The sequence below is a fragment of the Centrocercus urophasianus genome, unplaced genomic scaffold (assembly GCF_019232065.1).
Source record: "Centrocercus urophasianus isolate 14NV4802_14NV808 unplaced genomic scaffold, USGS_Curo_1.0 seq_13, whole genome shotgun sequence".
Taxonomy (NCBI): Eukaryota; Metazoa; Chordata; class Aves; order Galliformes; family Phasianidae; genus Centrocercus; species Centrocercus urophasianus.
The window spans coordinates 23709154-23724215 of NW_024884475.1; the positions used below are offsets into that span (position 1 = coordinate 23709154).

Sequence of the window (15062 nt, forward strand, 5' to 3'; positions counted from 1 at the left end):
CTTCTTGTTTGCATTGATAGGTTTGAATGAAATGCATATCCTTTTGCCTCACCAACACATTTTCCAATGTGTTGTTCGAAGCACAGGATCAAGGGTGAATGAGCAGCCATCTCATGTAAATAATCCATATAAAATCTACGTGTTTATTACTTCATGACATTTAATTCTCACTGTGAAATCAGTTGTTTATAGATTTCTCCCATTCTAGAATCTCGTCAGCATTAAAAAATAAAAATAAGTGAATACACTTTGCTCAAACAAAAGATCCAATATGTAGCATTTCCATCTTACTAAAGAACAGAACAAAATAGAAATATATATATATTATCAAGTGATAACAGTTTTTACACATGTACTGTTTAAGACTGGAAGTCCAATTGCCCAAGACATTAAAAATACTCTAACTACAGAATTATGTATTCTCTCCATGCACTCCCTTTCTTCACTCACAGTCACTAAATTAGTCCAACATCAAGTGACTATGGAAAAAAATATACTGAAAATACCTAGGCAAGTCTGAGACCACAACTAATAAAAACAATTTCTCCAATGAGAAAAAGACAAATTAAGGAAAAGCCATGCAGACAATTTTTAAATGGGTTGAAATCTTACCAGACTTAAACCTGTGAATTTAACTATATTAGTAGTAAGAACAGAAGAAAGAAATACCCAGACAATTTAAGGAAAAAAAAAGAAAAAGTATTTTCCCCAGAAGTAGCTACAGAAGATGCTGCAGGGAGAGTCAGGCCTCCTTCCATCATCTCTTCCTTTTGCACTCTGCTGGTATCCATAGCTGTTACTTTAGTGACATAAAGATTTTTAAGCAGTTATATTTGAGGAGGAGTAGTCCATGCTCAGCACCCATGTGATTGCACAGAGCAGAGCATTCTTCAGTATCTGCTACCACTGTGGAAAGAATAGCTAGGTTTTCAGCCATCTATACTTCTCACACAGATACAATAAAAAGGCCAGATTTTCTCCCCTCCGTACTCCAGCCTTTTCCTGTAATATTCCTAAAAAAACCCCACCATTTTAAAACTGCCCATTCTTACTTCAAGAAATCAGCTGAGGTGGACCCAATGAAGTCATTATATTTTCCAGATCCTACAACCTTCAATGCTCACATCTGCATTGTAGATATACCTAATTTTTTAGGAACAGAAATATGTAATAATATCCCATATTTAATTAATCATACTTTAATCAGCAGATATTAAAATGTGTTTGTTTATACACAAATTATTATCACGATTCATGCCTATATTCACTTAAGATAATTAATACAGTTATCAAACTTTTTTTATCTTTCCATAAGAAGACATGAAGAAATTATTTTAAAGCAGTCAGGAAAACCTTCAATATTCCTACACAATTAGAATGCATTAGGTGTACAAAGGTGTAACATAAAGAGTGAGATTTTATGTCCTATCCTCATTCTTGATTCTTCTTTCCTTCCTAAAGATGTCAAATATGTGTTGTTTTTAGGGAATTGATGATATTACCTCAATGGATAATTTTTCATAAGTAATTGTTGGGTCATACAAGCCTAGAGAAGAATGTATTCAGTCAGAAGGACTGGACCTTCAGTCCTATTGCCAATCGCTAGGTTTTTATTCTGTTTTTGTCACTCCAGGTTTATCTGTGGATGGATCTGCTTCTTCAAAGTCTAAGAATTCTTGCTCTATAACTGGCTTCAGTATTTTCTCGATTTGTGTAAGTCTTTTTTTCAGTTTCTGTTGTGCAGCATCATACTCAGCTAGCAACCTGGCAAACTTTGTTTGTAATCTGTCCATTGTTCCTTCCATATAAGCAACCTTCTCTTCCAGGTCTTTAGGATCACTTCCTAAATTTGCAACTTCAATGTCCAGCAATCCATCTTTCATGAGGATTTGTTTACCTTTTTCTTCCAGCATTGCCTTTGCATCAGGATACTCTGTTAAAGCCTCCATGAGATCATCTTTAGACAGACAGAATAAGTCTGAGTATCCGATACTTCTAATATTGGCTGTTCTTCGATTGCCAGCTTTGCTACCTTTGATATTAAGAATGCTGATTTCTCCAAAATAGCTGCCATCACTTAGGACTACGAATTGTGTCACTCCATCATCAGCAACTACTGCAAGTTTGCCTTCTTTGATAATGTACATTTCTCGTCCAATATCTCCTTTTCTGCAAATATAGTCTCCAGGACTGTATACTTGGGGCTGGAGTTTCAAAACAAGTTCAACCAACAAACCGGCTTCACAGTCTGCAAAAATCCTAACTTTTTTTAATGTTTCCAGGTGAACATTGATTGCAATCTCTGCTCTTAGTTTGTCTGGCAGATACTTCAAGACTTCCCTTTCATCCACAGCTTTTTTGTTTGTCCAGAGATAGTCAAACCACTTTATAACTCTTTTTTCCATGTCTTTACTTACATTCCGAAAGTGCATATACTGCTTGATAGCATCAATCTTTGCTTGAAATTCTGCCCTGGCAGCATTCATGTTGGAGATCATAGAGCCGACGTTACCAACGATGGTAGCAAAAATCAATACTCCCACCAAGAAGTCAACAACCACAAAGAAATACTCAGAATCTTGTACAGGAGGGGGTGTTTCACCAATAGTAGTCAGGGTCAGAGTGGACCAGTAGAGGCTATAGACGTACTTTCTGGTCAAACGGGCAAATTCAGGATGAGAGGTGTTGGGGTAGACCCATGTGTCAGCCCCAAATCCAATGGCTTTTGAGATCGAGTAATACACACAGGCATTCCAGTGAATAATGATCACAATGTACATGACAAGGTTAGAGATCCTGAAGATATTTGGGTAGTTTGTCCTTGTTTCTGTTCGCTGGAAGAATTCAAACATCCGAGCTACTCTGAGCAGTCGGTTTATTCTCAATTCTGGGTAATTCAGCCCTAACTTAAAGTATAAGAGGTCAGTTGGTATGATTGACAAAAAATCTAATTTGAATTGCAGGGAGCTCTTATATTTCTCTTTAAGCTTTTGTTCTTCTTTCACTAGAAGACCTTGTTCCAGGTAACCTAAAATCAAGTTGCATGTAAGTATTAGATTTTTTCATTTTCAACTTTTTGTATTTAGTGTCAAACCAAATGTAAGTTGAAAGACACGTTGTGTGCAACTTCCAGATCATGCATAACTTTTTTTTTTAAAGCAATTTCTCGTGTGTTCAAGCATTCAACTTAGGACCATATGGTTCAGCGTAAGCTAAAGTATACAGCTTTGAAAAGAATACAATTCTAGTTCTGACCATTTTCCTTTCACTGATGAACATTTGGGGGGGGGGGAGAAAAAAAAACAACAACAAAACAGGCCATAGGAAGTTTAATGGAGGGAAGGAGTTAGAGCCTCGGACTTTCTGTGCCATATTAGAAGTATCTAGCTCTGGGTGTAGCATAAGACTTTAAAATGAACATACTAATAGAAATAATGAATTATCAAGTATACATACCTGTTCTTGTCCGTACAAACATGTCAGCAATATAGATGACATCAGAAACATAATCAACAATAAACCATACAGGTAAGTAGTCATTCTGAAGCTCATCAAAACAGGCTCTGAATAGGAAAGGAAAAAGTAAGTTACCATGAAAGGAAAACGAAATACTTGCATGAAATGAATGAATAAAGTGAATTTCCTACTAGGTATATGTATTACAGTTTGTCAGAAGTTTTATTAAAGGACTACCTCACCTAGCAATAATCATTGTCCAGTTGTACATGACAGGCATTGTGATGCAGAACAACCAGTTGTAATACATATTTCCTGCTGGATCAATGATGAAAATATCTTTCTTCTTCCTGAGTGATAGGTAGAGAAAAAGAGCTATGAGAAGAGACTGAAAATATATGCAATAAATTCTGAGGAACAAAGAATTCCAGAAAAGATTAACGTTAAATAAAAGGTCTTTATTGAAGCTAAGCTTCCTTGAATGAATGCAATAAAACAATTGTGTGAATATGCATGTTATATGAGACAAACTATACCTTCCTCACTGTGAAACATCTAGTTCTGAGCAAGATGAATTATCAGCACGATTTATATACAGAAACCAAAGAACATGGAAACAACACTTTTCTCTTCATTGGTCAAGAAATGATGATTTTTTTCAAGCATAAAGAAAAAAAAAAAAAAAAAAAAAAAAAGAAAAAGCAAGAACTTTTAAGTCACATAAAAATTTACTTGTTTATAGGTGACACTGACATGCGGAAGACCTTCCTTTGCTGAAGAGCATTATCCAAAATATATTAGATAATCACAATCCACACGAGATCTTTTGTATTTTGTTGCGTTTTTTTATGTCTTATTTTTTCCATGCAGCATTTATGCTCTCATTCTACCCTCTACATAGAAAAATAAATCAGAACAATTCTGTTCTAGAAGAACAACAGCATTCCATGTACCAGTTCACTCATGAGTAAGCATCTTGTTTACACCACGCCCACCAATGCATTTTTTTAGTTGTACTTAAAAAGTGATTTGATCAAACTAACATAGCAAGACCTAAATGAAAAATACTTACTCTTCATCCTTTTCTTTCTTCTTCTTATCTTTATTTTTGTGTTTTTCCTTTTTTTCCTTGTTCTTTTGTCTTTCTCCATCCTTCTTGTTTTCTGACTTGCTACAAAATAGATTTATGTTTGCAGTTATTACGGATTCAGCTAAAGCATGTTTGGAAAATTAAACGCTTTAGAAATAGTAGTAGACACCACAGGTAGCAAAAATCAGTGCTCCAGTCAAGAAGTTAACAAGCACAAAGAAACACTCAAAAGCCCTTAAAGTAGATTTTCTGTCTTACCTCTTCTTTTCTTTTTTCTTTTTCTTCTCTCTTAAGAAAAAGAAAATACAGCAGTTACTGTTTCCTCATTTAATTATTAGAATCATCTGAGTTTGTTAAGGACAAAGAAATATGCTTAGCTGCTTGGTCTTGAAAATTTGTTTTTCTTACTGCATTAATACAGAACTACTTAAATTCATAATTAATAGATAAAATAGCAATAGCTTTGGTATTGGGGGTGATCTTAATATTTGATGTCTGTAAAATTCAAATGCACATGCAATCTCTTTCGGGATTACTTGCACAACATAACTGCTTGTAAGGAAACTATAGGTATAGATTATTCCTTTTCATGGCTGCTTAAGCAATCAGTAAAGCAGCACTATCACTATTGGAGATTGCAAAGGTACTTACTCGTCTTTATTGCTATTGTTGTTAGCATTGTATTGTGCAAATGCACCGGGTAGATACCATTTCCTAGGGAACAGCAAAACAACAGTTACGTGTTATACTGCTGAAATAAAAAAAAAATTCCTCTACATTGTCACAGGCTATTTGTCACAATTTTAATCATGGACTAAGTAATCTATGCAAATACTTACTATAAAAAAAATCTACATATACATCACATCATTATAAAATCAATTTTTTAATAGAGGAAGAAGAAAATCAGATGAAGGCAAGTTATCTATGCTTAATTATTCCCAAATTATTAAATAATAGAAAAATAAACCAAACACACAAGAATGGAATGGAATGAAGCAAACCTGGCACACCTGTTTTCCCCTTTCTCTGTCAGTCCAGGATCCTCACTGGTGTCTTGCACCACCACACTGGGAATGATTGCATGGGAGTGATGGGTCTCAATAACTCCTACCTTCATGGTCAAAATTGTCTTAGCTTGGGTAAGAGAGGAAGATTAATTTCAGAAAGTATCACAACTAGCAGAACACACCTTTATTTTTTTTTCCCCCTAAAGGTGAAGCTCTTATTTCCTTGCTTCCCCCCAAATTCCTAGCAGTTTTTCCAGTTTCCTCTCTCACGTGACATTCCCTCCAGATAAAAACGGTGGTGTGGGTGCTGCAGTGTGCTGAATGATCAGGCAACTGAAAAAATAGGAAATTTTTTTGAAGCCTTTTTTGCTATTACATTTGGTTTTGAACCAAAGACTCAAAAGTTTTTTCGTGGAGATGGATAAATAGATTCATGAACAGGTGACATCCTGAATCCTCAGTATGTTTGACATCTGAAAGTTACAATCTGATGACAGCAAGAATAGCTGCTGTAACTCTGTATTTGAAGACTGCTGTAGAGTTCTCATTACTTGCGTAGCACATAGGATAAGCACATCTTAAGAAGAAATGCTGGAAGCTATTTATGTCTGGCTTGTTCATTTCAATATATTAAAAAAAAAAAAAAAAAAAAAAAAAAAAAAAAGCTGTAGGGTGCATAATTAATATATTGTATCCTGTACTGCATAAACTTCTAATCACTGAAGTAACTATCTTCTGCTGCTTCTTTGCCTCCTTCTACCATTATTCTTATGATTTTGTCACTTATATCTTCATATCAATAGCACTGCTAATTGTTGGAGCATCACTGATGTCTACAAGTGATCTGCTCTTGAAAGGGCCTTTTAGTTGGGATTTCAAAATAGATGCTATCCACTGCAATATCAATTCTGTATATGACATCAGACTGTAGAGATGCCTGTAAGCCACAAACTGAGAAATAAGTGCTGTTCCACTGGTAAATGAAGTAAAGTGCCGTGGAATAAGCCAGTCTTAAAGTAATTCTGTTCTGTAGTGAAGTACACAGCAAAAGAGAATAAGGGTGCTACAGCTGCAACAGTACTGCTAGACTTACCTGACTTGATTTGCCAATGAAAATAAAAAATATTCCTGTACAAGAAACAGAGGAGGAAACCCATGTTTCAAGCAGCTGACAGACATGAATAACGTGTGTAAGAAATGATACAGAAACATTCGTAACTCTACAAAACAGAAAGATGAAAATTGAAGGCTAATATCTGTTCTTTCAAGAATAGTCCTAAATATTGTCTAGCATTGCTGATCAATCTTTAAACTCTCAACAGCAAGCATCAGGTCTGAAGTGTCACAGGAAAACACATAGCAAACATTAGGTCAGGTTCACTAGCACCCTAAAAGCTGTAACAGAGTTTTCACTGACTTGCACCAAGGATACATAGTACTTGAGTGTGTGGAGACTGAAAGTATACCAGGTTAAATTAAGCAGCTTTGTATCTGCTTACAGGTGCTCTGAAAGATCTGCTAATGCTGGCACACAAAGCCCCACCCTGGTTTGACCTATATCCTCCACAGAACTCACAGAAAATGAAAATGGTGTAAAATAAAGCTGTGTCCAACCACTTCCAATCACTTGGCATGAAACAACTGCAAAAATGCTCATCTCAAGGCAAATCATGCCTGTCAGTGTACTCTAAATCAGTCCACATTAACACTCGCAGTAACAGCTTTTCTAGGAACCTGGTTTTCATGTTTATCTTTGCAGAAGAATGACAGCAAAATAGATAACCTAGACTTTGTGATATGGAGACGTATTAATTTGCCCATAAGATAGAAATTAGACAGTGAGAAGTGTGGTGAAACAGGACATGTAGAAAAACCACACCTACCCAGAATACATAGCCTGGAGTTTGGGCAAAGTCTATGTCCTGCCGTTTCCCCTCTTCTTCAGGTGAATAGGAATTTCAATGGTTTTTTTTTTTTGTTTTTTTGTTTTTTTTTTTTCCTAATAAACCAATTCATCTGACTCCATTAGTGTCTAACCAAAAAAAGAAGAACTGTAGGGTGCTTTGTGTTCTGAGAAAGCAGAATTTGCTGGGACTGAAGAGCAGCTTTTGGGGGCAGGACCGGAGATTTCATATTTCTGAGGCACAGAAAGCATTTACTGGGCATTAAGTATGCTTCAAAACTATCTACACATAGAAACTGGAAGCATTTACTGTCCTGTAGTCACAAAGAATTAAATCCAAATCTCAGCTCGGGTGGTTGCTGCCCTAAGTTGTCTCCCTTCTCACACAGTCAAGGACAAATAGCACAAGAATATCTTCAAATTCCATTAGCTCCAGCGCACACTGCTTGGAACCTTGAAACTGTTGAGTCTAAAGCTCAGAAATAATAATGCAGCGTGTGCACCATGCCAGCTGAACAGACACAACAGTTTCTCCTGGTCTGGGGACTGTAGCCACTTTGTTACAGCATTTGTATCACAAAACCTGGCATTAAGAACAGCAGAACATTCTCCGTTAAGCCCACTGGGCCCGGGATCTCCCTTAAGGCATTTCTGACTGCCTTATAGAGCTTTTTCATGCAAAATACTTCAGGCTGCCTTTGCTAAGTTGTATCACCACCGCGTTTCCTTTTCTGTGGTTGCACACTGTTTCTTGAACTGGTACATTGTCACATCTTGTTACACTGATGGTAAGTCAATGCCACATTGTAGTATTCAGGCTAAAGTTTGAAAGTAACACAGGTAAGTGCTTCCTTTGCAATTATTTTAGGTTTCTTGTTGCTTTTTTTTTTTTTTCTTCCTGTATCACCAACAGTTCGCCTTCTTTCCCTTGAATTTCTAAACGTGACTACTACAACAAACCACTGCCTTGTCAAATCTTATGAACTAAAAATTAAATGTGTAATTCCTATGTGTCAAAATCTTTAGGGCTGCAAGAAAATGAAGGCAGCATTATCCTACAGGACTGCAGAGAATGGAAGATTAACTTCCACCTCTCCTGCTTTCTTATTTTACCCATTTCTCACCTTGTCATTGGTCCACTGAATTTCAAGCCACAAAAAAATCATCATCAGCTTTAAAACATGAAGTCCATCAAAACATAAATCTGCACTAACATGCAAAAAGTGTCCCTAGCAGTTCTGTAGTAAAAGCTTTCATCAGTGCGCACACTTACCTTGGCAATGTAATCTGCTGCTTCTTGTAGCAATTCCACTCCTCTAAATGAGCCACGTTTCCTTACTACATAAGCGTAGCCACCGTGAAAAGCTAAATACCATCAACATATCAGAATATCAGACTTAAATCCCTTATTAATTGATTTCTCAAGGAGCCAGCTCCATGTGTGGTTCCCTGAATTATTCCCAGGGAAGGACATGGTTGTTAGAGGAGGATTTCCTCGACCTGGTGATGGATTTTGAGATTTAGAGAGAGATGACAGTGACAGTGGCAGTCACTATTATCCTCCTCCTGAGCAGATGCTTACCAACCCTTTTGACACACTGAAGAAATGGCAAATATTGGAGCATACTCTGTCTTCAAACAAACAAACAAACAAACAAACAAACAAACAAACAAACACTTGTTAATAACTGTATACTTGTTGTCCTTTGCTGGCCCATTTTTTTAATAATGCAGATGCATTTTTTACTGTAACAACAGTCCTTCACTGGAATAGAAGAAAGAGCATAAATCCAAATTTCCTGTTTATGATCTTATTGTATTGATGAACAATAAGAAACAACTTCAAACTATTGGAGGTTCTTCACTTATCTAACATAATTTTTACATTCCTAGTTCTTTAAAACATAAAAACAAACAAATAAACCAAAACAACAATACCACTAATTGTGTATATATGTTCAGTGGAAAATCATTGAATCACAGACTTGCAGGGGCTCAAGACATATATCTTTCTGTAACCAAGAGCAGGAGAAAGCAATACTGCTAGCATTCCTATAAGCCACCATAAACTTTGCAGTGCACATGATTGAGCTGTCTTTCATGAGTGGAAGGAAGACTCGTAGCTTTAATCACAAACCCGAAATGATGCTCAGCACCACAGATCAGCCTCCTGACCAGGAGAACAATTCAGCCACCATCTGCTGCTATGACTTTCCAACCCTGAAGATAGTTCATTTTCTTTTATAAATCCAATATACATTTGAAATTTAAAGATACAAGAAAAAAAAGTTTTAAATGAACTAATGTTCAACAACAAGTAAATATGTAATATTATGTCCACGGGAACCCAGCTGTACAAATCTACAATAAAATATCAACATAGCAAATGGAGTAAGATGGAAATAGTTCTAGCCATTGCTTCATAGTTGTTTCTGAAGGACTGAAATTCAGTTCCTATCCCAAACTCACAGCCATTAAAAGAATTTCTGAAGGCCTAGTATTGAACCAGGATTGGTTTTATCTGTCATTCTCACAGTCTTTTGCCTGGTCTGCAGTCTGAATGATCCCAGTGTTGAATGCTGAGCAGCTATTTCATGAGTGGCCAGAATGTGGTGGCACTGAGTGACCAGAACTTACACCTCGACTGTGAATCTCTTGAGCACCAAACTATAATTGTGCCCTTCATGGAGAGCAGATCTGTACTTGGCAGATGTCTTGCCCAGAAGTTTTCGGTGTTCAACAATGTCTATGCTGTATCCAAACACAAACTTCAAAGTAAATTCACCTTTTTAATCTGGTGGAGAACAGTGAGTTTTCTTTTAAAATAACCAATCCTGTAAAGGAACCCAAACTTCCATAAGTTGCTCTTACCTGTTTTACAGGAGAGCTTTTCAGCTCTCAAACATAAGAAGTGGAGTCCCACTGGGTCCAGCCAGTTCCCTATCCAACTGAGACAACTCCATCCCCCTTTAAAAGCCAGTTAACAAGTTTCCATTGACTGTGGTGACAATTAGACTAGTTTAGAGTCAATACCTCTTCCCAGGGATACTTTTCATACCATTTAGTATTTCAGTGAAGTAACCTTAACTGTTGGGAGGATGCCTGCACTATTGGATTATCATTGTAGCAGGCCAACTTTAATCTATTTCTGTATCCTGCTTTGTCAGTGTGTCTGTAATTCTTCTCAATCCTATTAAAGCTGTCTCTGGTTTCCAACACTCATAATCAACACACTTGATACATGGAACATAGGTATTCATAAATAAATGCATTTTAACAGAACAGTGCAGTGTCCCAGCTGCACACGTTGTAGCTCTGCAAACAAATGATTGGGTGGGACTGCAGGTGGGGCAGGCTCATTTTCTGAGAATAATTGTGTGTCTTCTAGTGCTGATGCTATGTCAGCATGCAGTGGATGTAATGTCCGAAAGGCCATAGCTGAGAGGGCTCCAAGGCTTCTGGCTAGTTTAGTACAACTTTGTGTAAATGTGCAATGAGGAATTCAGAATCAAGAAGTACAGTCAGCACCTGAGAAGCCCAGCGACTGGAAAGCCAGCAGTGCAAGCAGTGTCACCAACAGTAGGTGGCACTGCGTTTTTACTTTAGCGTTAGAAGGGTTTTGGGCGGAGAGGAAAGGACTACACGCAGTTTAAGATGTGCGTTAGTGTGTTACATTCACGGATGGAGATGAGGCTGGGATCTGAACGCACCGGGCAGACTTCCAGCTCAACTTCCTGTGAGCATGAGGACTAACGAGCACAGAAATAGCACCACGATGGGATCCTATGTCAAAGCTCTTCACTTGTATAGAAAATAGATAACGGTGACCATACAAAAGTGCCCCTAACTCTGAATAGTCTGGCTGGATTTCTGTTTAGTTTAGTAGAATTTTGTTTCAGGCTAAAGTGACATGGGAAAGCTGGGCTGATTATTCAGAGTAATTTTGCTAAAATACAGACAAAAGTTGAGATCAAGTCTTTTTATTTCAAAGAAAATCATTGACATATGATACTGCCTCTGATAAAAGCAGTAGAAAATGCACTGTGGTGAAAATAAACTTGATATACATATTCTTGATTGCCATTCGTTGTAGTATAGCAGATAAGAAGACACTCTCTGTGCATTTTTAAGGCACCTTGTACAGGGCTAGTAATTTCACAGCAAGCACAGCATTTTGATCCTATTGAACCACAATCCAGAAGCACAGTTTCTTGTACCAGTTGAGATTACTTCCTTTACACGTTGTTCCTACAGGTCTGAACTCCACAGGTGTTATCAGTGGGGCAGAAAAAGGAGGTTTCTGATGACAATTTTACTTATAAATGTAAAATTTTAAAGTTGTCTTTAGGTTGTTCTATTTTTATAAAAAATTAACAGTTAAGATCAGAGTTTGCTTGGCAGTCAGTTTCAGTAAAAACATTCTTTGCATAGGTTACAGAATTTTAACGAACTTTCTTCTCCATTTTCCAAGGAAAAACAGTACAAAAAAGCAGTAACAGCTTCTTGTAGCATTTTCCTTTATTTTCTTTCGGAAAAAAAATGAAAACTGCCACAGAATTACTCTGACTGTTGATACACACAAATCTGTTATTTCGTACACAATAGGACTGATCTTTTCTTAGCTATAGCTGGCAGAGGTCCACTGGCATAAGAGGAGATGCACTGATTTATTTGCATTAGTTGATGCTGCAGGCATTGATCTAGATCAGTCACATGTGCCATTCCAAAGGGTAAACTCACATTATTTTCCTCTTTATCTCATATGACAAGATTGTGTATCAAGACCTTAATTTCTTACCCAGTTGACCTTTACACATCATCCAAAAATTATATCACTGTTGATAAATGAATCTTACGCACTTTCTTTCTTCCAGGCATTGTCTCAAAGTTCTTTGAAACTTGCTGAGTATGCAGAGTGCTATAAATCATCAATGAAAAATATATGCATGAAATTTCAGCGAGGCCTGGACAGGCTGGAGAGCTGGGCAGTAAAAAACCGGATGAGGTTTAACAAAAGCAAATGTAGAGTCTTGCATCTGGGGAGGAATAATTGCATGCACCAGTACAGGTTGGGGGATGACCTGCTGGAGTAGAGCTCTGCAGAGAGAGACCTGGGTGTCCTGGTGGACGACAGGTTGGCCATGAGCCAGCAGTGTGCCCTCGTGGCAAAAAGGCCAATGGCATCCTGGGGTGCAGAAAAAGAGCGTGGCCAGCAGGTCGAGGGAGGTGATCCTCCCCCTCTACTCTGCCCTGGTGAGGCCTCATCTGGAGTACTGTGTGCAGTTCTGGGCTCCCCAGTACAGAAAAGGCAGGGATCTCTTGGAAAGAGTCCAGTGGAGGGCTACAAAGATGGTGAAGGGCCTGGAGCATCTCTCCTATGAAGAAAGGCTGAGTGATCTGGGTCTGTTCAGCCTTGAGAAAAGAAGACTGAGAGGGGACCTGATCCAGGTCTATAAATATCTAAGGTGTGGGGGGCAGAATGGTGAGGCTGGACTGTTTTCAGTGGTGAGTGGAGACAGGACAAGGGGAAACGGCTGGAAACTGCAGCATAGGAAGTTCTGCACAAATGTGAGCAAGAACTTCTTTACAGTGAGGTGACGGAGCACTGGAACAGGCTGCCCAGGGAGGTGGTGGAGTCTCCTTCTCTGGAGATGTTCAAGACCTGCCTGGATGCCGACCTGTGCGACCTACTGTAGGGAACCTGCTTTGGCAGGGGGGTTGGACTCGATGATCTCTGGAGGTCCCTTCCAACCCCTACAATTCTGTGATTCTGTGATTCTGTGAACCCACTAACTTTTGTAATTGTGTTATAAATTGCCAGTCTGCTGTCTTGGATTTTTATATTTTTTTAACTTTTTTTTTTTTTTTTTTTTTCAGAAATGAGTTCTTATTGTGTTTTGACAGTTTATTGCAGATTTTAAAACATGAAATAGGAGCTATATAAAGAAATGTGTGTGTGTGTGTGTGTGTGTGTGTGTGTGCACTGCTGCCCAGATATCAAATATTCTGGACTCCATCAGGAGAAGAGTGGCCAGCAGGGAGATGGAGGGGATTGCCCCCCTCTATTTTCTCCTCGTGAGGCCCCACCTGGAGTACTGTGCCCAGGCCTGAAGCACCAGCACAAAGAATATTCAGATCTGTTCATCCAGAGGAGGCTTGGATGATGTTCAGAGGTCTGGAGCACTTCTTCTGTGTGGAAAGATTGAAGAAGCTGGGCTTGTTCAGTCTGGAGAAGAGAAGGCTCCAGAAGACCTCACCACAGCCTTCCAGTGCTTCATGGAGGATGGAGACCAACTCTGTACATGGGCTAATACTGACAGAACAAGAGGTAATGATTTTAAACTAAAACAGGGGAGACTTATTTAGACTTCAGAAAGAAATTCTTCACTAGGAGGGCAATGTGGCACTGGCACAGCTACCCGGAGAAGCTGAGGGTGTCTCATACCTGGAAGTTCTCAAGACCAGATTGGATGGGGCCCTGGGCAGCCTGAGCTAATAGGTGGCAGCCCTACCCACTCAGGGGGTTGGAACTGGGTGGACTTTTTCCAGTCCAAGCCCTTCTGTGGCACAATCTATATTTCAATAGAGAAATAAGTGTATCTCAGATTAAATATTCTCTTCCTTAATTAAAAATACTTCAACATCCATCATCTACTGAAGGAGCTGGCTGATGGATAAATATACCTACAGAAGTATTAACCACATTATTCCTCAGTATTCTTCTGGGGACCACAGTGAACACCAGAACCACAGTGAGCACTCTGCAGAATCGTCAGTTGAGCTGCTTGCAGGAGCAACATTTAGCGAGCTTCAGTTGCTGTGCAGGAAACTGGGAACATGACACATGAGAGAGCCATAGGCTAATTGCTTCTGTTCACCCACCTCTGGGCAAACAGCACCAGAATCTGCTACCTGCCTATGGAACAAGTGGCAAAGAACAGCATGGGCAACATGTTGCATGCTTTTTGTAGTTGCATGCTCAAAATGCTCACCTCTTCTCCCAGAAGTGAATAGGAACAAAGTAAAATTAGAGCATTGTTAAATCATTTGAGCTGGGAGGAACCCTTAGAGATTACCTAGCCCAACTGCCCTGCAATGGACATCTACAGCTCAATCAGGTGCTCAGAGCCCCATCCGGCCTGTCCTCAGTGTCTCCAGAGATGGGCTTCCACCAACATTCTGGGCAACCAGTTCCACAGGCTCACCATCCTTATTGTAAAAAATTTCTTCCTTATTTTCAATCTCCTCTCTTCCGGTTTGAAACCATTTCCTCCAGTCTTACTACAACACACCGTGAATGCACCTCTGGAAGTGCTCCAGCAGGTAGGTCTGTCCACTCCTGTACTGAGGGCTCCGGGTGAGGCCTCACCAACACAGAGCAGAGGGGCAGGATCACCTCCCTCGACCTGCTGGCCAAACTTCTTTTGATGCGGTGCAGGTTAAGGTCGGCTTTTCGGGTTGCGAGGGCACCCTGCTGTAGCAGAAATGAGAGAGCCAGTCGGATGCAGCAGCGAGATGAGCAGACACCGGTCCGGTCACGCCAGGACCTGGGCTCGCAAACGACGGACGCGGCACGCGAGGCGGCCTACGTGCCGCCTCCTTC

At 39.2% G+C, this 15062-nt stretch overlaps 1 protein-coding gene across 1 annotated transcript; it reads right to left on the reverse strand.

Moving 5' to 3' along the window:
- Positions 1 to 1610: 1610 nt before the first annotated feature.
- Positions 1611 to 5666, reverse strand: CNGA1 (cyclic nucleotide gated channel subunit alpha 1). Its single transcript, XM_042812616.1, has 7 exons — positions 5551 to 5666; positions 5198 to 5260; positions 4805 to 4834; positions 4529 to 4627; positions 3699 to 3806; positions 3457 to 3563; positions 1611 to 3028 (listed from the first exon to the last, which is right to left on the reverse strand). Exons 1-7 carry the CDS (start codon positions 5664 to 5666, stop codon positions 1611 to 1613), a joined length of 1941 nt encoding a protein of 646 aa, XP_042668550.1.
- Positions 5667 to 15062: the final 9396 nt, after the last annotated feature.